Here is a 24743-nt window from a genome sequence, read left to right as displayed (position 1 = left end):
GGACGCAACTGAGTGACTGAACTGAACTGAAAGAATGGAAATAATATTTATCAAGAAAAAAATCAATGCTTTAAATGAGTTGCTATTGCAGAATAATATCTTTTAGCAAAATATTTTACTGAGTTACAAGTAAATCTCTGTAAGGTTCCTGTCACCATCCCTTTATCTGTATAGTTAAGAAAGTTTATTCTGTATACTCATTCAACTAGTTATTGGTCTTAAAATATTCCCATGTTCTGTCAATTCTTATATATTTTATAATGCAATTAAATGTATGCTACTTCCATTGTAATGAAAAATCATAAAATGGACTATCATGTCATTTTCAATACTGCCAGAAATATTTGACTTGCCACAGTGAATGATGAAGTACAACTTCCATTTATTTTCAAGGAAAAAAATTAAGGGATTCTTACCATATAGAATCAGCTTTTTTTTTTTTTTTTTTTTTTTGACACTGAAGGTATTAGAAATATTTTGTGATTTGGTTTCCTGTTTCTAGTATTGTTTTCACACTGAATGCACTTGATCCTGAGCTCAGTGTCCGGTGGAACTGAACCAGCCTCCTGCTGACTTGCTTTTTAAGCCTGTGTTGTCGAAGAGGAGCTTTACTCTCTCGTAAAATTTCTTGAAGTTAGCCAATGGGCAGTACACACTTGAGTGCAAACACTGTCATTAGTTAACAAGCTTGCCCTCCTTAGTCGGCAGAGAAAAGGAGGTGAGACTGTGGCCGAGGTTGTTTTGGAGCATGGGACATGTCGGGGTCAGCTGGGCTTGTTGCAGTAACAGTGATAACTTTCATCTGGAGGACTCACTTCATGAGGTTCAAGGCTTCTTGTGGAGCTCCAGCAGTGCAAGTGCTAGTGAAGGTGCTAGGTTAGGTGCCCAGCAGAGCCAGTGCCAGTGAGGGTACTAGGTTAGGTGCCCAGCAGAGCCAGTGCCAGTGAGGGTACTAGGTTAGGTGACCAGCATTGCCAGTGCTAGTGAGGGTACTAGGTTAGGTGCCCAGCAGAGCCAGTGCTAGTGAGGGTACTAGGTTAGGTGACCAGCATTGCCAGTGCTAGTGAGGGTACTAGGTTAGGTGCCCAGCAGAGCCAGTGCCAGTGAGGGTACTAGGTTAGGTGACCAGCAGAGCCAGTCTAATGAGGGTACTAGGTTAGGTGACCAGCAGAGCCAGTGCTAGTGAGGGTACTAGGTTAGGTGACCAGCATTGCCAGTGCTAGTGAGGGTACTAGGTTAGGTGCCCAGCAGAGCCAGTGCCAGTGAGGGTACTAGGTTAGGTGCCCAGCAGAGCCAGTGCCAGTGAGGGTACTAGGTTAGGTGCCCAGCAGAGCCAGTGCTAGTGAGGGTACTAGGTTAGGTGCCCAGCAGAGCCAGTGCTAGTGAGGGTACTAGGTTAGGTGACCAGCATTGCCAGTGCTAGTGAGGATACTAGTTTAGGTGCCCAGCAGAGCCAGGGCTAGTGAGGATACTAGTTTAGGTGACCAGCATTGCCAGTGCTAGTGAGGATACTAGTTTACGTGCCCAGCAGAGCCAGTGCTAGTGAGGATACTAGTTTACGTGCCCAGCAGAGCCAGTGCTAGTGAGGATACTAGGTTAGGTGCCCAGCAGAGTCAGTGCTAGTGAGGATACTAGTTTACGTGCCCAGCAGAGCCAGTGCTAGTGAGGATACTAGTTTAGGTACCCAGCAGAGCCAGTGCTAGTGAGGATACTAGGTTAGGTGACCAGCATTGCCAGTGCTAGTGAGGATACTAGGTTAGGTGCCCAGCAGAGCCAGGGCTAGTGAGGATACTAGTTTAGGTGACCAGCATTGCCAGTGCTAGTGAGGATACTAGTTTACGTGCCCAGCAGAGCCAGTGCTAGTGAGGATACTAGTTTACGTGCCCAGCAGAGCCAGTGCTAGTGAGGATACTAGGTTAGGTGCCCAGCAGAGTCAGTGCTGGTGAGGATACTAGTTTACGTGCCCAGCAGAGCCAGTGCTAGTGAGGATACTAGTTTAGGTACCCAGCAGAGCCAGTGCTAGTGAGGATACTAGGTTAGGTGACCAGCATTGCCAGTGCTAGTGAGGATACTAGGTTAGGTGCCCAGCAGAGCCAGGGCTAGTAAGGATACTAGGTTAGGTGACCAGAAGAACCAATGCTAGTGAGGGTACTAGGTTAGGTGCCCAGTAGAGCCAGTGCTAGTGAGGGTACAGGTTAGGTGAGGGAAATCAGTAAATAAGATAGACAAAACCTAAAGATAAAGTTTTCCTAATTATGACAACATAACTGAGACATAAATTCCAGATCCCATGATAGTTGTGTACTGGTATTGAAAGGGTGTTTAAATGGCTGACTCTTCCAAGTCTTTATTTTCCATTTTCATTTTCCCTAGTTGAGTGTGTTTGTAAACTAACATTTTGGAGAGTGTTATAAATACAGATTATTTATATGTAGGGTTGATAAACAGTTGATTTATTGGGAAGACTACTTAGGGATGTATACTTATCATGATCTTTCCTCAACATGAGAAAAAATTGCTTATATCTGTGTCGTATTTTCAAGTTTTCAAATCAATACCATCCTTCGTCTGAGAAAATAAAAACGTTACCTGATGGTGTGGCCTTCTAGTTCTCTGTATGTGTCCAGACAAGTGGATACTGAGTCCATATTCTGCTCCACATTGATTGTGTGTGTTTTATGCTGTGACAGAAATGTTTTTCTTTGGAAAAAACACATGCACACGTATTTCCCTGACATTCTTCCAATTTTTAGAAAAATATGTTCACGTTTTTCCTACTGAAAACTTAGTTTCTTTCTGGGCAGATATATCATCTTTTTAAAAACCTCTCCCCCAAGATTTCTTTTTAAATGGTTCACAGTTAAATTTAAATTTCTATATTTAGGTGAATTATGTTTATATACCAACCACCAGTATCCAGGAAATTCAGCGGTAAGGCTGACACATAGGGAGTTTATAGTCTGTTTCATAGTCTGTGTATTTAGACGAGGTTTGAAGCTTACTTAGCAAAATTGCTTGAACATCCAGAATTTCTTTAGTACAAATGCACTATTTGATTTCTTTGTAATTGTTAAGATAACAGTGTGTCACTTTTAAAAGATTAGTTCTTAGGAATATGTGTTAGATTTATTCCTTTCAAAGAAGGATGCATTCAGGAACAGCTTTTGTATGTAAATATTTTTATAATATTGGATAGAGTTGGTTTGCTGCAATCACCATTGATCAAATTTGGAAGAACTTACAGGCACATTTTTGTACTGTTTTCTCCAGCATCTTTATTTTTTTCAGCTGGATGTATTTTATATTCCTTCTAACTAATCAAAATAAGAAACTGGTTTTGCCTGTGCCAAAAAAATAGAACTATCATTTTTCACATTCTTTTATTTTCCAGGTCATTTTCAAGTAAGATTGTGTTTCTGGGACTTCTGAATTCCAGAAAACTCTCAACTTTGTAGATAGAAGGGCCCAGATGAACATTTCAAGGGGAATCTAACTTTTCATGCAGTATGTTTTGTGTTGTGCATTCCAGATACAGTTAACTTTTTGTGTGTATGTGATTAGTGTGGAAAGAAATTAATGCAGTCCAGTATTATGATTTATGGACTGAATCCTTTGCCCACTGAAGACTTGCCAAAACTAAAACTATTTTTTTTCCTTTGGATATTAGAAACAGCTACTGTTTTTGTTGATCTTTTAAAGTTCTGAATGGGCCTATTTCAAATCATACCAGCATGGGAACTCAGATTAATAATATAGTTATTCAACCAGTGATACTGAGCAAAACCATTGCTCACATGGATATAAGGATAAAATTTCATAAAATTATTTTCAGGTGCATTAATGCATTTCTGGAAGCTGCACTTGATTTTTCTTTTGCATGAAAGAAATCAAGGATTTCTGTTTATTGTATCAGTTACAGGTGGGCATATAAGTTAATTGCATTTTTTTATACCATTAAACATAAGACATTTTGCTTTTTAAAGCAGTAATGTGATTGCTGGGTGATCCCCAAAGATTTTTAACTCTTAGTGTATTTATCTCTCTTGAGACACCGTGACTGTAGTATATTTAATTTAGATTATTAAGAAAAATTTCCTTTGTTGTTAGTTACAGCAAGCTGCTGAAGTTTCTCAGCTTCGGGGAGCAAGAGTAATCTCTGCTGAAGATCTTCTGTTTCTGATGCGCAAGGATAAGGTAATGTAAAAGAATTTCACTGTATTGAAATGCCATACTTTGTGTTTAATTACACTTATGTAAGGAAGCTACCCTTGTTATATGGCTTTCATATTGGAATCATAAGTGTTGAACTCATGTTTGGGTCCTCATAGTTTGCACAACAAAGTGGTTTACTACAACAGAATTGATTTTTTTTATTTTTATTTTTACATGGACAAGGGCACTTATGTAAAACTGCTGACAACTAATTCTCACTTATCCTTTTTTTTTTTTTTTTATTTTTTAAATTTTATTTTATTTTTAAACTTTACATAATTGTATTAGTTTTGACAAATATCAAAATGAATCCACCACAGGTATACATGTGTTCCCCATCCTGAACCCTCCTCCCTCCTCCCTCCCCATACCATCCCTCTGGATCATCCCAGTGCACTAGCCCCAAGCATCCAGTATCGTGGATCGAACCTGGACTGGCAACTCGTTTCTTACATGATATTTTACATGTCACTTATCCTTAACATGTCTATTTAGACATTTTCATTGCTACATAAAATTCACTAGATCTTGACTGGGTACTTTGTTCTGGTAACTGGGATATAACTAAATGGCATATTTATTTTTCTAATTTTATACAGGATTGTAGACGTTCATAGAGTAGTTTTTCTCTTGAAATACAAAGTTTTTCTGTGACACTGGTTAATAGGAAAAGGCAAATCAATCAAGATGAATATTGCAATAGCACAAAATATACACTCTATTACTTAGGGTTTTTTTAATTTGCTAGAAATCTATCTTTGAACTCTGATATTAAACTATTTAAGCATATAATTTTGTCATAACTATCTTCCATGAGTAGCTAGTTAAAAACATTTTGTGACTTTCTGTGTGTTTTTAGTAGTTTTCATCTAAAAGATTGTTATATGTGGAGAAACGAGCTGAGTAACCAGAGCATGTTATGGTAGCTGCTAACCCAGATGAGCACCCAGGGCTTAGTTCCTAATGCTCCAGCTTTCATTTCTCTATTCTTTTACCCTGGTCTTTTAATTACACTTACCTGTTTTTCTTTCACCATTTTTGTATGTTTGTGGCTCAAGTTTTTATCAGAAGGCATCCCATCTGACCCTCAGGATATCCTGTGAACATAGCTTTCTGATACCCATTACTTTGTATTCATAAAAACCTTTCCTTCTGATTGATTGAAGATTGACTAAACTTGGATGAAGGATTTTTCTCTTCTTTATGCCGTGGGATATACAAACTGCACCTCCACCAGTCTACCATGGAATTTTATGAATTTTTAGTTCATTGACTCTTACGTGCTATGAGGACTATAAAGAGAAAAGAAATGTCTTTACTATCAAGAAGCTATAATCTGGTTTAAGAAATCTGTATCATTGAGTTGAAGAAGCATTTTGAGCCTTTTGATTATTTTAAGGTTGTGTGGTTAGATGGAGAGTCTGTAGAATGTGGTGGAATGGAGGTTTTCTGCCTAGGTTGAAACTCATGCAGTTATATTAGAATGGAACTAGCCAGGGTGCCGGAGAAGGCGATGGCACCCCACTCCAGTACTCTTGCCTGGAAAATCCCATGGACGGAGGAGCCTGGTGGGCTGCAGTCCATGGGGTCGCGAAGAGTCAGAGACGACTGAGCGACTTCACTTTCACTTTTCACTTCCATGCATTGGAGAAGGAAATGGCAACCCACTTTGGTGTTCTTGCCTGGAGAATCCCAGGGACGGGGGAGCCTGGTGGGCTGCCATCTATGGGGTCGCACAGAGTCAGACATGACTGAAGCGACTTAGCAGCAGCAGCAGCAACCAGGGTTCAGGCTTAGTAATCAAGGCAAATCATGATTTAGTGTGATGGCTCTCGAAGTGAATACGAAGGAAGGTTTTAGCGAGATAGTGAAGAGTAAGGCTATTCAGGAGCTAGTGACTTCACTAGGAAGACAAAGGAGAAGTAGGCACCATACAGCAAATGGTGCTGAGAGGAAGGAGCCTGAATGTGCCCTTGGAGAAGCAGGGACCGAGACAGCTGGGTAACTGGAGTTAGCAGAATACCTCCAGTCGTTTTTTTCTTTTTCATCAACAGAGGTAAACAGGCCAGCACAAAAAGTAGTCTGCGTTGACACTTTTTCCTGCCTCTTGGAGGAGTCAATGTTTTAAATCCTATGGACCCTTCAGGAACATACACCGATTGTCAAAGCCCTTCTACTGGCCAGAGGACTCTTAATCAGAATCTTTTAAGCAACCAGGAACATAGCTGTAATAGGATAGTTGCCAGTGTTCTCATCTTTCTCCTCAAAATAATAATTTTATTTATATGCTGACATGTTCCAAACAGAATTTAAAGTAGTTTACACAACTGTAATATAAGACAAAATCAAATCTAAAGTACTGAATGGAATCAGAACAAAGAGAAAGGAGGGATAGCAAAGACCTGGATGCAAGTATATGTTTTTTCCTCTTAATAATTCCGGTTTATATTCAAGTAGAAGTTGTTGACTGCCCACTGTATTTTACATACTGCACTAGACAGCTTCGCTCATTTTCTGATTTATTTCTCACAATGTTCCTCTAAGGTAAGTACTTTACTTACCTTGTAAATAAGGAGACGGAGGTTCAAAGGTTATGTGTTCCTTCTGGCCCTGCTTGGCTCTAATTGTGAGACTATCTTGAACCTCAGTTTCCCTATATATGAAAAAAAGATGATAATGTTTGTCTGTATCTCAGGGCTATCAAAAATATCAAAATGCATGTAAAAGAGCTTTGTAAAATATGTTTCAGCTGTCATTAGGAATCTTAAACCTGAAGACCAGAAACCAGTAATCATCTACTCTAAGTGTAAGCATACAACTGGCAACCAATTCTGTATTCTTGCCTGGAAAATCCCATGGATAGAGGAGCCTGGCAGGCTGCAGTCCATGGGGTCGCAAATAGTCAGACACGACTGAGCACACACATCAGTTACTTTTAAAGTTAAGCGGTATTGTAGTCTTCTAATAAACCTAAAAAAGCCTCAGCTATCATTCATCAGCTTTGAGTTTCATAAAAAATAACGTTTCTCAGATTACAGGATGTTTTCCAGAAATATAAAACATAAACCAACTCTTCTAAATAAAAGATTCTCAGGGAATTAAAAAAAATAAAAAAGGAAAGTGCTTGACTTCTTAAAACAGTTGTTGCAAACTTTTGTATAGGTGTTTATAAATCATTTTAAAAAATGAAATTTGGTCTTGAAGGTGTACAAAATTCCGCAAAGACAGTATTGTCAGCTTAGTGTGGAGAGTGTGATATTTATTGCAATCTTCAGAAGGAATTTAACCAAAAAAAAAACCAAAAAAACCCAGAAAAAACCAAAATTAATTGTGATTCTGGAGTATCTGAATACTTTCAAATGTGCTTTTAAAAATGCTTGTGTTTTAGCCTTTATCTTTAATTTGATGACTAAGTTTTGTATTCATAGTACTATGCTGAGAATTGCTGTATTTCTCCAGTGGTCCTGGGGTACAAGTTTATTCTGTTTAGTTATCACTCTTCTTGTTGCTGCTGTTTATTCACTAAGTTGTGTCTGACTCTTTGCAACCCCATTGACTTGCAGCACGCCATGCTCCCCTGACCTTTTCTTTACAGCATTGGATTTTACTTTTGCCCCCAGACACATCCACAACTGAACATCATTTCCACTTTGACCCAGCTGCTTCATTCTTTCTGAAACTATTAGTAATTGCCCTTCATTCTTCCCCAGTAGCATATTGGATACCTTCTGACCTGGGAGGCTGATCTCCCGGTGTCATATCTTTTTGCCTTTTCATACTGTTCATGGGGTTCTCTTGGCAAGAATACTGCCAAGAGATGGGTTGGCTGTTCCCTCCTCCAGTGAACCGCATTTTGTCAGAATTCTCCACTATGACCTCTACATCTTGTATGGCCCTACATGGCATGGCTTCTTGGAGTTACACAAGCCCTTTCACTACGACAAGGCTGTGATCCATGAAGGGGATTTAGTTATCATAGTAGTTTTTAATCATTAAAATGAATGTATGTGTAAGGTTTCTTCTTTACTTATTTCATATTTTTAATAGAAAAAACTTAGAAGACTGCTAAAATACATGTTTTTCCGAGACTACAAATCAAAGATTGTCAAAGGCATTGACGAGGATGATCTTCTGGAAGGTAACTTAAAGCACTAAACTAAAACTTATGTGACTCCTGTATGCTGATGACACATTTATATAGAATCAAAGTAGATAACTCCCATCAGAGTTCAATATATGTCCTTCTATTAAATATGTAGTTTAGTAACTGTCCAAATATTTATATAGTTGGTACTTAAATCTTGTGATTTTCCAATTGTGTGACTTCAGAGTAATCTGTTATTTTAATTCTTCTTTTAATAAAATAACCTGCTTTACATCAGAATATCATGAAACAGAAAATTGTGCCAATTTAAAACATAATTGATTTTAGAAAACATAATTTTTCTGTTGTGAATATAGGGAGCCTGAACTATTATATCTTTGAAATTGACATGTATGGTTTTTGTTAATTTATTATAGAAAGTATCTGATATATTTTATAATGTAAAGTCACATCATTTTAATGTATTATTTCTGGGCTGTTTGAAATCTTAACAAAAAATCTGACACAAAGTGGGAATTTTTCCTTAGCTGATTTTCCAACTTAATTCCCTATTTTAGGATATTTAGAAAAAATATTTATGTTGCAAAAATCAAATACTGATAAGCTGAAAACAGATAATTACTAAATAATATTACTAATCAAAATAAATGTTTGTGTTTTTAGAAATAACACATCTACTTTCTATTGAATATGGTCACTGTATAGTGGTATCCTTTGCTAGTGATAAAGTAGCTAAACAAACTCTACTGTACTAAGGACAATTCCAGAAAATTGCTCAGAACCAACTAAAGAGTTAACTGACTTTGAAAGAGAACCAGTTACTTTCATTAATCCTCAACAGATCCACAAGAGTAATAGCTGTGTCAAAAAAAAAAAATTCTGATCAAACATTTAATCAGTATTGTCTATTTCATATTCCTACAGTTCTCATACAATTTAACTCCTGCAAAATAGTTCTCCAAATGAATTTAAATGCTTTCATTTATGGAGAGCATAAAAAACAAAGACTTGGAGCAAACAGACCGAAATTATTAATCCCGGTTCTCTGCTTTCTTTCTGGAAGCATCATTGAGGGTCACTTTTCTCATTTGAAAGTCAGAAATTATATTACTGGCCATTACAGTTCACTATGACATATGAAAGGCAGCGGATACACTGCTGCCACTGCATCAGTGGTGGCTGTTAGGATGCTTTGAGCCCTGGGCAGCTCAGACTAGTACTCAGTTTCACTCACACTGTCATGTGTCAGTTTGATGCCCTCTCCTCCTTAGTTTATCTCGAACCTCTCCACTTTATCATTTAAATTTTCTAATTTTGTGTGCCTTATATAAACTTCTAAAATACAGTTGACCCTTGAGCAACATGGAGGTTAGAGGTGCTAGCTGTCTGTACAGTTAAATTTGCCAAAAACTTTACAATTGGCCCTCATATACACTGTTCTGTGTCCCCATATTCTCCAACCACGTAGAGTCATGTAGTATGCATTTAGTGAAAAAAAAAAAAAAATCCAGGTTTAAGTGGATACACATGTTTCAAACTTGTGTTCTTCAAGGGTGCACTGTAGTTCATACAATTTATAAAATAAAATACTCAGGTAAAATACATTTAATACTGAAGTGGGTCTTCTGGAATGGCCGTGTGAGGACTGTGGTAGACTCTTTGCCCAGAGAAACACATTTAATTCATGAGCATTAAGAAAAATAATAGTTTAAAATCTCTAGAAACTATTCTTAAGGGCAGAGAGCAAATGGAAAACCATATTCAGGCAGTCTACTAAATCTCACTAAAAACAGTGAGAACCTGTTGCATTTGAGCCGCAGTCTGCTCTCATCACCTCTCTCCTCCCTTCCAGCTCAGAGTGCCCCAGCTCAAAATGATACAAGCTTCACTCTGGGTAAATGTGTCCAAGAACACTGGACACCTGCTTCTCTACCCCCTAATCTAGGGTGACAGTTTCACCCCAGGAAGGGCAGGAGGTCAGCATCTCTCATCTTCTTCAGCTCTGTGTTGCAGAACTTCAGAGCTAGGCAAGCACAGCTAAAAGGACTGTGACTGTCACTCATCCTCTAGTAATAGGCAAGCTCTCAGGTTGCCCCATCTTGACTTGCTGCTGCTGCTAAGTCTCTTCAGTCGTGTCCGACTCTGTGCAACCCCATAGACAGCAGCCCACCAGGCTCCGCCATCCCTGGGATTCTCCAGGCAAGAACACTGGAGTGGGTTGCCATTTCCTTCTCCAATGCATGAAAGTGAAAAATGAAAACGAAGCCGCTCAGTTGTGCCCAACTCACAGTGACCCCAGGGACTGCAGCCTACTAGGCTCCTCTGTCCATGGGATTTTCCAGGCAAGAATACTGGAGTGGGGTGCCATTGCCTTCTCCACATCTTGACTTGCTCACAGGGAATAAAGCTTCACACGAGAAGAGACAAGCCTTGAAGACAGGAGTCTGCCATCTCTAATGAGGTCCCCCCTCTTAGATCCAGGACAGGCTTTCTTGGACTACTGATTGCTCTTCCCAACTCCAGCTCTAGTACAGAAGTACAAAGATTCAGCCAGTAAGAGAGAGCCTTAATAGCAGAGAGCTCTACAGCTCTTCCTGCAGGGACTGACTCTTTGGAAAAGAGCATTTGGAAGTTCTTGACTAAGAGTGTTTTAAAACAATGGAGATCCTGGTGGTGAGCCATTAAGAGGAAGCTGGTTACTCTAATACTAATAACAACACAGAAAACAGTGCACCAGCTTAAAGTTTTAACAAAAGAAAGCAGTAGCTAAGAAGAGCAATAGCTAAGAAGACCCCCCTCCTGGGGTCAGAGCAAAACTTACAGGCTGGTCAACCTTGACTCTGCAGAGTGACCCAAATTATTTAGATCAGTCCGTGGAGCAATTTGTGCTCAATAGTATTATTCAAACAGCAGAACTCTGAGCCAGCAATTAGTGGAAGCTAACAGCTGTGTATGATACAAATAGAGTCAGACCAGCCAGAAACTTAATGGAGAGAAAAGTGACAGCAAAAGAGAACCTGACTTAAAAACCACAATCATTCCTGGTGGTGGAGTAAGCTCTTCACACGCTCAAGGCTGTGCTGTCTGAAGAGCAACATCGAAGGCTACACACTGAGAGGGAAAGTGTGCAGCCAAGTCACTAACCAAACAAACAACAAAAAAAAAACAAGCGAATGATGACAACAAGCCCCAGGAAGGAAAGGGAATTATCTACAGTTGCTCTAGTATATTTCCTAAAATATCCATTTTCATCAATAACAACAAAATACTAGACATGCAAAAAAACAGATATATATGATCCATAAAAAGGACAAGAATAAGCAGATAAGACAAAGTACCTTTGAGGAGGGCCAGATGTTGGGCTTCACAGATGAAAACTTTAAATAGCTATTATAAATACATTAAATATTTTGGAGTATAAAAAACTCCAATACTTTGGCCACCTGATGCAAAGAACTGACTTATTGGAAAAGACCCTGATGCTGGGAAAGATTGAAGGCAGGAGAAGAAGGGGACAACAGAGGATGAGATGGTTGGATGGCATCACCAACTCGATGGACATGAGTTTGAGTAAGCTCTGAGAGTTTGTGATGGACAGGGAAGCCTGGCATGCTGCAGTCCATGGGGTCACAAAGAGTCAGACATGACTGAGTGACTGAACTGAACTTAACTGATAAATACGTTCAAAAAACTTAAAGAAACCATAGTAAATATAACAAAAGTATGGTTACAGTGTCTCACAAAATAGAGAATACCAATTAAGAAATAGAAATTATATTAATAGAAACAAGTAGAAATTAAATCCACATGCATACACACACACACCCACACACCTCCCAGAGGGTATCTATAAATGTAATTATGTAGGTAAATATAAAAGAAAATATAACTGTGTTAGTAATTGTATTAATATATATAATTGTACTGCTGAGTCTGTAGCATACAGATATGTAGTATATTTGACAGTAGCAACACAAATGAGGTGGATGATAACAAAGTTGTATTGGAACAGGGAATGACAGTTTTTATTCTCACTCTAAAATGTTAGGGTTGTCTTTATTTGGTATATGAGTATGTAATTTGTCACATTAAAAAATAATCCAGTTCTTACTAAGTCACACTGATACTTTTGTGTAATAAACTGTACTAATTATGTATTGTATGTTACATTCCTTCCTGACTTTTTGCAGTAACTTTTCTTAGAGTTTTGTTTTGCTTTTAAGTAAGAGTGATAGTTTTATCTCTTATGAGAAAAAGAGTAAAATCTCATCCCATAGATTTTACATATATTGTCATAGTAATGTACCTAGTATTTTCTTCTTTTAATTTCAAGTTGCAATCTTAATGCCTTTGTTTATGTCTTTGTTTTTATTTTCTCAATTGGGCTTGCCATAGCAGGATTCTTTTTCCAAATCTGATAGCCCTTCTTTTTTTTTTTTTTGGTAAGAAATTTTAATCAGTCTATAAATACTTACTGTAGTAATTGATTATTTGGTTTTATTCACTTAATCTTATTCATGACATAAGTAGGTGATTCAATTCTGTAAGACATTATGCTTTATTTTGGATACAAGGGTTCTCCTTTTGAAGATTATTTTGAGAGAATTCCAGTTTTGAATTTTACATGCAGTATTCCGTACTTAACAATGGTTAGGACTGATGTAAACCTATTTAAGAATATTTTGTTTTTCCTTCCTTTATCTTCATGAAGACAAATTGAGTGGCAGCAATAATGTAAACAAAAGACAAAAAATCGCTCAAGACTTTCTCAACTCTATTGACCAAACAGGAGAACTCTTGGCAATGTTTGAAGATGATGAAATTGATGAAGTTAAACAAGAAAGAATGGAGGTATAGTACATGCTTCCCTTGTTAGAGTAACAGAAGAACCATTGCAGTGTGTATAATATTGGAGTATTCTATTCTTATGTCCTTTAAAAGTTTGTCTGAATTGTCCACATCAGTGGACATGTCTGCAGCAGCGCTGTGCAGTGAGGTAGTCCTGGGAAGGATGTCCAGCTCTGCCTTCATAATTGACTTTGGGAGACAGCTTCAGTCCCCCGTTTCTTTGTTTCCACCTTTGAATATGGGTAGATTTCCCTAAGCTTCCTTCTGGGTTTTACTTCTACTGATATTATTTTCTTCAATAAAAGCTAGTTTATAATTAAATAATTTACTTAGTTTTTGTACCAAACTGTCCAGTTATCTTTGTGGGCAAAACTAATTCTTACTGCTTTTGTGTTGACTTATGGTATGAAGAGCTATATTTTTCAGCCTGTAGTTACAGGCTATGGTTGGCCTCACCGGCTAAGGTAGTATCCAGGGCAATTACATGCTTTATATTGCTGTAAAACAATGTCAGTGACAAGCGCTTGGATTCCCTGGGCATGTTTTAACAATGGATAAGAAAAATTGTATGCCTTCTATTTACCCTAGCTATTTATTCATAAAATTGTTTCCTTAAATATTGTACTTTGGAAAAACAAAAGTAGTGACTGATTTCATTTGAGTGCCTTTCAAAATATAAGGCGTTATTCTTATCATTTGTATTCTTATAATACTTTTACATGTTTTTTTTTTTTTTTTAAACTCCATTTTTCCCCTCCTCTTTAAATTGGGCAAGAGAGGTAATTCCAGAGTTCTGAAAGATTGTGCTAAGTGCTGACTTTATCATAGTCTCTATGCATGCTAAAAATATAATTATTTCATGTTAAATTTTGGAGGAAGTCCAGTAGACATCCATGCTTTATAAAATTTAACAGCCTTCTTTCAAGAATTAGTATGCTTAGATCATGAGCTGTGATCTAAAGGCAGTGTTCTTCTTAGGTATCAATTACCTTAGAAATGTGTGGTTATCTTGGTTTGAGGCAACTGCAAATGATTTTAGTTCAACTTTGCCTTGGGCCAAAAACATGCTCAGTTGTCCAAAGCAGATGATAAACATATATTGCTGATGTCATTATGGCCTAAACAGGATATGATTGTTTAGTGGCATGGTTTTACTTATGATGCATTATGCAGAAAGCAAATATTGTTTATGCTTTATTTTTTAAACATTTTTACCTTATACAAATGGGCATTAAGAAAAATTTATTAACGAAGGACTCTACAGAAAACATTAGTGAAATTGAACAAGTAGCTCTTTCAATTTTGACAGGAAAATCTCTGTCAACCAAGCCTATTGCCCAGAAGGGCATTCCACAATCAAGGAGAAGAAGAGAAATGGAGCATGTTGTAACAGTAAGCTCATAATAGCAGGCTACTGTGGGCCTGGAAAACTGATGAGTCAGTAAGGTAGATGTTCAAATGAATCAAATATTTGGAAATGTAGGGCAGAAAAAGCTTGGGAGCTCATACGGTTTAAATTTCTCTTCCCTATAGTTATATTATATATTGCATAGTGGTGACCAGGATAATAAAATATCAATAGTTGATAGAAAGAATTGCAGTGAAAGTCAGCCTCATCTATACAAGAAAAGTTAAGATTGCCAGCTTCTCTAAGCCTTGAATCATAACTAAAATCTCTAACCAAAATAACAAAGAGTAGTTTTGAGATTCTGTTCATCCAAATAACAGAACTTAAACTGGATAAAAAACGCTGAACTTGTAGACAAAACTGTAGACAGTAGAAAGTGGAACCGTTAAGAGCATAGTCTTGCCTGCTTCTAATTTGACAGGTTATAGTTTCAAGCGTAAACCACAACTGTGGCAGTCCATATGAAACCACTTTGGACTCACAGACTGCAATCCCTGGCTTTTAAAGTGCAGTAGAATAATCAGTCCTGGCATCACTCAGTGATTGAATTTTCCTCTAAGCATCACTTACAGTTGTAGAAACTTTGTTTACTCCCTTCTCCCCTCGAACGTATGAAAATGGTATAGACCTACCAACAAAGCTTATTATTGTTTTTTCTTTCTTTTTTTGTTTCATTTAAATGTAATTTAGAAGAGAAAAAGAAATTTATAGACATAAAAGCTCTCTTGGGATCCTAGCTTTTTCTCAAAACATTGAGGAAGCATATGAAAAACTGAGTTCTTTCCTGTTGTTTTCAGCTGATTTGTGTGTGTGCCTGGCTTTGTGTTTTACTCATAATTTGCTTCGTTAGATATTATATATTTGAAATATAAAAAAGTCTGAATTTTTATGTCCATTTTTTATATCTACTTGCTAGTCCATCATCATATTAACTAACTCTTACTCCATTTATCTTTCCCCATCACCAACACTTTGGTGTATGAATAGTAGAGATCTATGATCCATGACCTCTGAAGATCCCTCTTAAATTATCAAGTGTAGATTAAACAATGTTCAGAATTGCTTTAGTATATTTGAGAGACTGGGAAAGAGAAGCAGGGAAATGATAAGCATAATACATCTAAATATTTACAACTGCCCTCCAAGCACCTTTCAGACCCCCTCTACCCACCACCAGAAAGAACCAGGTGTGTTTGACTGTTGATCCTGTTTCTTACATCCCAATCTTTTGAGATCTAATCAACTAAATGTGACTGTCAACCAAGGCCAAGAAAGGGTCACTAAAGCCTGCAGGTAGCTTTGTATTTTCTTAACAAAGGACCTGTCATCACTCACATAAGAGCCTCACCTAAGACCCTGCTGCTCTACTCATTAACCAAGTAAAATATCCTGTCTAATGAGCTGCTACGGTTTGTGAAGGAGGTGTAAATAAGGAACACTAAAAAGAAAATTGAGTGAATTCTCTACTTTCTGACTAATCCTCAAACAGGTAAAATAAACAGGGACCAAAGTTCAGAGCTCACCAAAGGGCAGCCTTTAAACAGCTTAGGGTGCTGAAAATCCCCAGTGACTGTTTATTGTTTGTTTTTAAGTCAGAGGCCTAATCCTGGAATCTAGAAAGAAAGTAGAATGGAATACATAAAATTTAAGACAGCTTAAAGATTGTTTAAAATTGACTGAAAGTTGAATAAGACCTCATGTGCCATCTGAATTGTACTGATAGGATGACCATTCTCTGATTGGCTTAGCTTAAGTCATATGCTCCATCTCCAAAGAGGAAGCAGTTAACCTCTGTAAAAGCGTGAGTCCCTGCAGCGTTAAGAAGAAGGAATAGGTGCTGAAAAGGCAGACACAAAGGTCCTTAGGATAAAGGACCTCTCCTTATGTGTAAGAATTGGCAGAGGAAGTGCATCATCATCTCAACTCTGCTCAGATCTCTGGGATTTTTTCCCGTAGAGACAGCGTGTTAGAACGAGTGGAAATCATTTTCTTTGGATTCAAGCAAACCATCCATCCATCTGTCCTTCCACTCTTTAATTCATTCAGCATTTGTCTGAGCTTCTTTTGTAAATCAGTCACTGTACTAGGTCCTGAAGTTACAACTATAAAAAAGACAAAGTATGGTTTCTGCCCTCACAGGCCTTTAGTAATAACTGGCAAATCAAAAGCTAGCCGAGTACACTGGTAGGGGAATACAGGCTCAATAAATGGTTGCCATTTTTATGACTAATATTTGTCTTGAATTTTGAACCTTCTTAGTAGATTATTGGTTGTGTGATGAAGACATGTATATTCTATTTCACTTGTTATTTTATTTGAGATTTTGTTTATTCTGAGGTAAAGTGCATGCCTTCTTCAAGAAATATTTTATGATTAACTTCAGAGTGGTTTATAGAACTAGCTTCAGTGTGGTTTGTTGAAGAGGACACAAAACAGAATAAAAGAACTAGGGTCCATTTTAAAACATAAAATAGTGTGATAGTCAGGATTCGTTTCTGAAAGAGATTCATCAAAAGAACACATCACCGTGTCTTTTTTATTCTTTTCAAGGTAACTTTTGTTCAATTTAAAAGTACTCTGTGAAATTGTTCTTCGGGGAATACTAATAGAAATACCCCCCAAAATCTTTGGTAATTCTAGCTGGCACAGAGAAGAATTAATGTAACTTAGTGTATATTTTTCTGGCCTAGAAACTGCAGACCAGGGAGTGTTACTTGACTTCAGGAGAACCCAAAGGTTGATATGATATATAACTCTGAAACTGATTTCCAGCTCTGTCAAACTACTTTTTATCCCCACCTCTGATTATTGGGCTTCCCTCGTGGCTCAGACAGTAAAGAATATTCCTGCAATGCAGGACCTGGGCTTGATCCCTGGGTCGGGAAGATCCCCTGGAGAAGGAAACAGCAACCCACTCCAATATCCTTGCCTGGAGAATCCCAGGGACAGAAGAGCCTTGTAGCTATAGTCCACAGGGTCACAAAGAGTTGGACACAACTGAGGGACTAACACTGATTATGGAATGGTAGAGACCTGTGTATTCATTGCAGTAAAACATCTGGAGAAGACACATTTCAATCAATGACATGAAGAGTAAGTTACAAATCTTATAACAATAGAATATTCCCTAACTCTTACCCACGTCCTTATCATCCTGTAGGTTAATACATCATATTTGACAGATGTTCCTCAAGGAATTCTTTCAGGCTTTCTTATCCATGTGAACTATGAGCTGTGAACTGAGGGTAAAGTCAGACTTCTGTTTTCCTCAGAGTGCTCCATGTACCAGGTGTGAAACCAGAAGTGATCGGGTGATGGTAGCAGTGTTTTGATCATTCTCTCGCATTTAAGATGCTTAATCTCTTGGATTATGCTTTGCTGTAGAAAAATTTTAGAGCAAAATCAAATAAACAACTACCGTCTCTATGATAAAAAAAAATTTAGTATCACATTCCAAGTATCATCTTCTAACTTCAGAGTCGTTGAAGATTTTTTACTATTTAATGTCTGGGTGAAATTGAAAAAAAAAAAAAAATTCTCTTCCCTGCCTAGTCTATTAAGGAGCAAGATACACGGTGACAGCACTGAAGCAATATTCATAGTAGTCATATTTCCCTTAACCCAAATCAGGACTTGCAATCCGACGTCCATTGGTATCTTTCGTTTCGGAGACAGCGTATGTATTTTAAATCTGGCCTTGGTAGTAAAATATAGAAACAGTGATTGCCATCCACTTCCACCTTCCTCACCAGAAGTGTCAGCTTCAGTAAAGCAGAGCATCATTTGCCAGGGGGAAAGATGCACACCAGTGATGCACACTGACCATCCGTATCTCCCTGGCTTTGCTGCACCACACTGTTCAGTCTTGTTAAGCGGATTTTCCTCTAACACATCTGATGACTCTGTCCAATTAAGTTTTTAATAGAATCAATCAGTATTTTCTTTCTCAAATAATTTCACCATAACCTTTTGGAAATGAAATCCTTTACTTTTAAAAGATACATTTCAAGGGTTTCCTTAGAGATCAGTCCGCTAGCTTGTTTATAAAACACCTTGGCAGAGAAGAGTTTTAAAATATCATCGAGTTTAAGAACACCACAGGACTTACCACTAATTTACATTTAATGTTTATAGTTCTCAAATTGTGGCTGTTGTAATAACCAAAATATTTTTGTCCTGAATATTTTGTAGATTATGTTTCCCTATTCTTTCTCCTTCACCCGAATTCCCCACAGTAGGTGGGCAGATTGTTGTTACGTAGCCTGGCTTTTATTTATCTTTACTGGTTTAATCTCAACAAGTCAGTCCTTCTAAATATGAAAATAAATGTATTCTGTGGAAAGAGTTTTGTCTTCTCAATGCCATCATTTATTGAGTGGAATTAGCCTATCATTGATTGTGTGGTTAGGTAATTTCCTTCTGTTCCTTTATTTGCATCCTTGCTAAGGAGCTGCCTTAAGATCAGTTCTTATTGTTGCCACCACCTTATGGTAAATCATGCAAATCAAGCTGTTTAATGCAATTAGACTTATTCTTAGATCATTGTATTCCTCATTTAGAATAGGAATTTTGGAGTAAGCTGTAAACATTTAGTGATCAATGTAATCTGTTGGGAACTCTCCTGTTTATTAAGGATTGGTTCAAAGGGCAGATCAGATCCTGCCAGGCTTCTGCTGTTCCTCACTCTCCATTTTCTGTAGAAGTCTTAACTCCCTAGCACATTATTCATGCATCTTTTATAATCTGGCCCCAACAAACTTTTTCATGTTCATCTCCCATCATTCCTGCTCCCCCTCTTTACCCATATTACTTCCCAAAACACACATGTACACACACACACACCGCCATCACCACCCCACACTATTTAAGGAGTCCCTTGAACTTGCAGTTCCCTAAATAGGCATTCGTCTTTTCTTCCCTTCCGTTAATCTTTCTCCATCTGGCCGCATCTCAGTTCTGATATTTTAGTATGTGAAAGATTATAACTAGATGTTTTTTGCTTAGTTTGACTTACTAAATAAGGTCCTTGAGAGCATGGACATACTGTACTTTCATATCGTTTGTACCCAGCACAGTGCCTTGAACATTATAAACTTTCATTAACTGTTTGTCCACATAAGGGGAAGTAATAGGTGATACACGCAAATACTATTCATCTATCCTTTGGACAACCTGAATTTTTTTCTCTTCTGCTTAAAGAATGCAGTTTCCAGGTATATAAAATTAGTCTTTTCTTCTCATTCACATAGGATTACAAAAAAAGCTATATATACCTTTATGAAGGTTTCATACCAGGAATTCTTCAACACACCTTTTAAGGTGCCTTCCAGTTGCAAATAATTTTCATTGTTTGAATAATTTCCTGTTTAAATTAGAGTGGTGGCTTTTCCACAGTTCTAGCTGTAGAAGTTCTCCTAACCACACTGCTTCATTATTTACCCGCAATGTTCAGATATGTCTACAGGCTGATACTAAGCATCAGTTCTAATGTTAATGACCAGATTTTTTTTCAAATGGACCAATAGCATCTGTGACCACTGGTTCATTGCCTCTAGTTGTCAGTTCAGAACATTCGGCAATAAGTGTTATGCACTTCTTGTGTATTTGCTATTATAAGATTTTACAATTTAGCATCTTCAAATAATAACATACTTGTTCACTTCTCTGATCCATTAAATACTTCTCTGGACAGTTCTGTTAGTTATTGGCTGATTTCTACTTAGAAAACAGTTTGAATTTGTAGATGCCTTTTAAGTTACTGTTGACTTTCTTGCGGCATGGAAATCTCGCATCTCCATCTTTGCTCTGTCACGTCTTGTCGATAGAGCCTTCATCAGGCCCAGGTCTGGGTCTCTTGTTCCAGTGAATACCTAAGTTTGTTACAACTTTGCCTGTCTTTACTGTTAGTCTTTCTGAACCAATTAGTTTGGGTATAATTGTCTTTAACAGTATATTAATGTTTTTTCCTTTAATTTCTTTCAATTGATGACATTACCCTTATTTCCATAGCACATGCATTTTTATCTTTTTTTATTCTTCCTCACCTGTTTTCATTAATTCTTTTTTATTTGTAATTTCAGAGTTAACTTATACGTAATTCTTTCAGTGGTTATTTTTAAATTCTGAGGAATCATAAATCTGTACCTCTCAGTTTATGACCCATAAAAGTGAAGTAGTATTTTTTAATTTTATTTGTGTGTGTCTGTGCCAGCTCCTGTACTAGATCGTGGGGACATGGTATTCACAATACAGTTGTTTCCTTGACAAAACATGTAATATACCAGAGAAATAGTATAGTAGTAATAACTACAGAATCCTGTGTAGACTTAGTACACACAAAACACTGTTCTAAACCTTGACACAGACATCAGCTCATGTCTACGCTTGGAGTCAGTTCTGTTATTATCCTCTGTTTGCAAATGAGGACCCTAAAGCACTTGCTGAAGATCACAGTTAAAAGGCAAAAATGCTAGGAAGGAAAACTCATGGGTGCAAGCACTATTCTGGAAAAGCAAAATAGCAGAAAAGTGTCATATTTCTTCCAACTTGGAAAAATTGATCTGAAAGCAGTTCCTTGAGTTGTATATAGTTACTCGCCTCCCGAGCATCGAGGCAAAGAAGGTTATTTGCTTTACTTTTGCTTTTCTTTGGCTATTTCAGGTAATGGCTGAAAAAAATCACACATTTTAAAAGATAAGAGATTTATCATATTTGTGTTACAAATGTGAACCTTTGTTATCTTAAATCCATGATTTTCAAAACCGTGGTTGATATGAGAGATCACTGTTTCTTCTTTCAAAATGCTTAAAAATACTTGCAGGGCCAAGGACACTTGCTTATTTACATATGGATGTGAATGACATTGCTTACCTCTTAATCATCTGCTGAAAGGGACTTTCTTTAAAGACTTCTGGTCAGCAAGGGGTAAAGGTAAAGCAGTTTGAATTTCAGAGAAATTTAAGGGTAGAGGACAGTACGTGACGTGCTGTGTTCTGTGTCTTTGGGAAAGAAGATTCTAGAGAGATTCTAGGAGGTTGATATTTCAGAAATAAAATAAGACGTCAGCTTTGTGTTTTTATAATTTTGCATAATTCTGGACAAGGACCAAATTCTCTTAATTAATTATGCCTCTTCTGATCCTTCCATAAACTGGATACAGTCCAGATACATATGGGTTAAAGAGGCTTTTGTAAGATTACTTAAGAACCTACCCACCATTTAAGACAATATTTCTATGAGAAGGTGCAGCCTGAATTCAGAACACACTTTTAGGATTTAAGTTGGAGGATTTTGTATTTTAGTTTTAAAAGTTAAGTTTTACGTGTTCACGAATTTTCAGTGCAATAGAACTGCTTATCATCTCTAGAAACTGTTTTATCCAGCTTGTTTTCTCTGGTAATAAAACTGCTGGTATTAGAGGCCAGTAAAAAATTTTGGCACCTCCACCTGATTTTTTTATAAGATTATTTAGGATGATCATATTCCCTACTGAGTAAAGGACTTCATAATTAATTTAAGACTTTACATAATTTATGTCCAAGCTACTGGCAATGTTCTGATGGTAAATTAAAGATGTATATTAATTTACTGTGCTATTAAATAAAAGAAGTGTTGGTTACATACAGCAAAGAGATCACTTTTTTTCAGGATGACAGTACAAAGTTATCCTGGGAGTTACACGTCAATAAGAGTTGCCACTCTTCTTTCTGTAATTGGTGTACAGAGTGTATAGACATCATGGATTCATTCAGAGGCAAGCAATGACAAGCTAAATTTATAAATTCACATATAACCCATTTGATATGTTGCTTAAAAAAATGTTGAGCTCTGCATACAGACAAATTTTATCATGAGAGGATCTGTATCTTCTAAGCAACCCAACAACGGAAATACAGCTGGGCCTCGGGAGCTTAAAGCAGACACCAACGAAATCAGCGTTCTGTTCACAGTTTCTGACCTCCTGCTTCTCTCTCTGCATAGGCTTCATTTTTCTTTTCGAGTTGATTGACATTTTTTACCACCTGGGTAACGCTCTGCCAGCAGGTGCTCCCAAGTTAGCTTCTTCACCTGGAGAGAGGCAGACCCAACCCTCTGGGATAAGAATCTCAAATCTCAGTACATGGCCTCTGATTGATCTGGTTCTTTTTGGGTGTCCAGGCAGGGGCCTGGCCACATGGCGGAAGACAGGGCCGCACAGTAACCACTCTGCTGTGCAGGCTTGTAGGGCAAGCTGGCAGCAATGGAGGCAGCCAGTGCCCTGTACGCTCACTGCCTCCAGGCAGCCCTCCACTCGTCCACTCGTCATTTCTAGCCTGCACACACATCCGCTAGATCCAACTTTGAGACTCTCGGTGTCTTCCTTCAAAAATGATTATATAATCTTAATCTAAATATAATTTCCTTCTAAAAGCTACAAGGGATACTCTCCAGTTATCTTAGACTTAAAAGAACATGGCTAATAAAAGAGTAAATATAAAAATCCCACTTAAGTTCCCAGAATGACAAAGAAAGTAAAATATTCTTCAGTCAAGCCTTTTCTCTTAAAAATATCCTCACTTAAAACTGTAAAACATTTCAACAAAAACATTTCTTCAAATATGTTATTTTAAATACTATATTACTTAAGCAAATATTTAAATACTATATTAGTTTCTCTGAATACTTGACTTGAATTTAATTCCACCTGTCTGCCAAATGTTGAAACTCCAAAACCATTTTCACTGGCCAGGTTAAATGTTGATTTTGTTTTCCCACATAATATGGTCTTTAAACTGTCACAGACATACCAAATCTGACTTCTTTTTAATAGGGACTTGTTAGGGATTTTATTCTTTCTTCAGTTAATGGTAAAGGATATGCTTCTCTTAAGGAATATGCAAAGGTATATTCACATTCCCTGTCTACAGAAGGTATCTACTGCCTTTGTTAGTGTTGGGAAGTAGACATTAACTTTCTTAAAGGAAGTTTAAAACGTGTCCATTGCATTTGCCTACGTTTTTGAAGCCTCACTGTTATTTCCTTATAATCAAATTATCAATGACCTTTCTCATAGAGTGTCCAGTTTAACAAGCGACGTTGTATAGACTAGTACAAGGAAAAAGTATCACACTACACTAATTTATTCGATCACGGGGTTTCCCTTTATGCTCATCTATGTTTATGTGATCAGACATCCATTTGAAAATGTGGTTCTTATTTTCAAAGAACATGTATATATCTTTGAATATTATAGTCTTTTAGACATACTTTTCTTAAAAGAACTAATAGCTTTCACTATGTACTTACTTATTCTTTAATTTACAGGCATATGAATTCCACATGAATTGCATAGCGGTTTGTACTTTTTGCAAATTTCATGAGTACACCTTCAGTTCAGTTCAGTCGCTCAGTCGTGTCCGACTCTTTGCAATCCCATGAATCACAGCACGCCAGGGCTCCCTGTCCATCACCAGCTCCCGGATTTCACCCAGACTCATGTCCATCGAGTCAATGATGCCATCCAGCCATCTCATCCTCTGTCGTCCCCTTCTCCTCCTGCCCCCAATCCCTCCCAGCATCAGAGTCTTTTCCAGTGAGTCAACTCTTCGCATGAGGTGGCCAAAGTACTGGAGTTTCAGCTTTAGCATCATTCCTTCCAAAGAAATCCCAGGGCTGATCTCCTTCAGAATGGACTGGTTGGATCTCCTTGCAGTCCAAGGGACTCTCAAGAGTCTTCTCCAACACCACAGTTCAAAAGCATCAATTCTTCGGTGCTCAGCCTTCTTCACAGTCCAACTCTCACATCCATACCATGACCACAGGAAAAACCATAGCCTTGACTAGACGAACCTTTGTTGGCAAAGTAATGTCTCTGCTTTTGAGTATGCTATCTAGGTTGGTCATAACTTTCCTTCCAAGGAGTAAGCGTCTTTAATTTCATGGCTGCAGTCACCATCTGCAGTAATTTTGGAGCCCAAAAAAATAAAGTCTGACACTGTTTCCACTGTTTCCCCATCTATTTCCCATGAAGTGATGGGACCGGATGCCATGATCTTCGTTTTCTGAATGTTGAGCTTTAAGCCAACTTTTCACTCTCCTCGTTCAGTTTCATTAAGAGGCTTTTTAGTTCCTCTTCACATTCTGTCATAAGGGTGGTGTCATGTGCGTATCTGAGGTTATTGATATTTCTCC

The 24743-nt window shown here is 37.6% G+C and overlaps 1 protein-coding gene across 9 annotated transcripts in view; it reads left to right on the top strand.

Moving 5' to 3' along the window:
* Positions 1–24743, top strand: part of SUPT3H (SPT3 homolog, SAGA and STAGA complex component) — a 419512-nt gene that overhangs the window by 264782 nt on the left and 129987 nt on the right. For all 9 annotated transcript variants that reach the window (XM_024983744.2, XM_024983745.2, XM_059880441.1 and 6 more), the window contains 3 exon segments: positions 4108–4194; positions 8260–8350; positions 13029–13168. In XM_024983744.2, the coding sequence (XP_024839512.1) occupies positions 4108–4194; positions 8260–8350; positions 13029–13168 (318 nt within the window).

The sequence above is a fragment of the Bos taurus genome, chromosome 23 (genome assembly GCF_002263795.3).
Source record: "Bos taurus isolate L1 Dominette 01449 registration number 42190680 breed Hereford chromosome 23, ARS-UCD2.0, whole genome shotgun sequence".
Classification (NCBI taxonomy): Eukaryota; Metazoa; Chordata; class Mammalia; order Artiodactyla; family Bovidae; genus Bos; species Bos taurus.
This window is presented reverse-complemented; position numbering and strand designations above follow the sequence as displayed.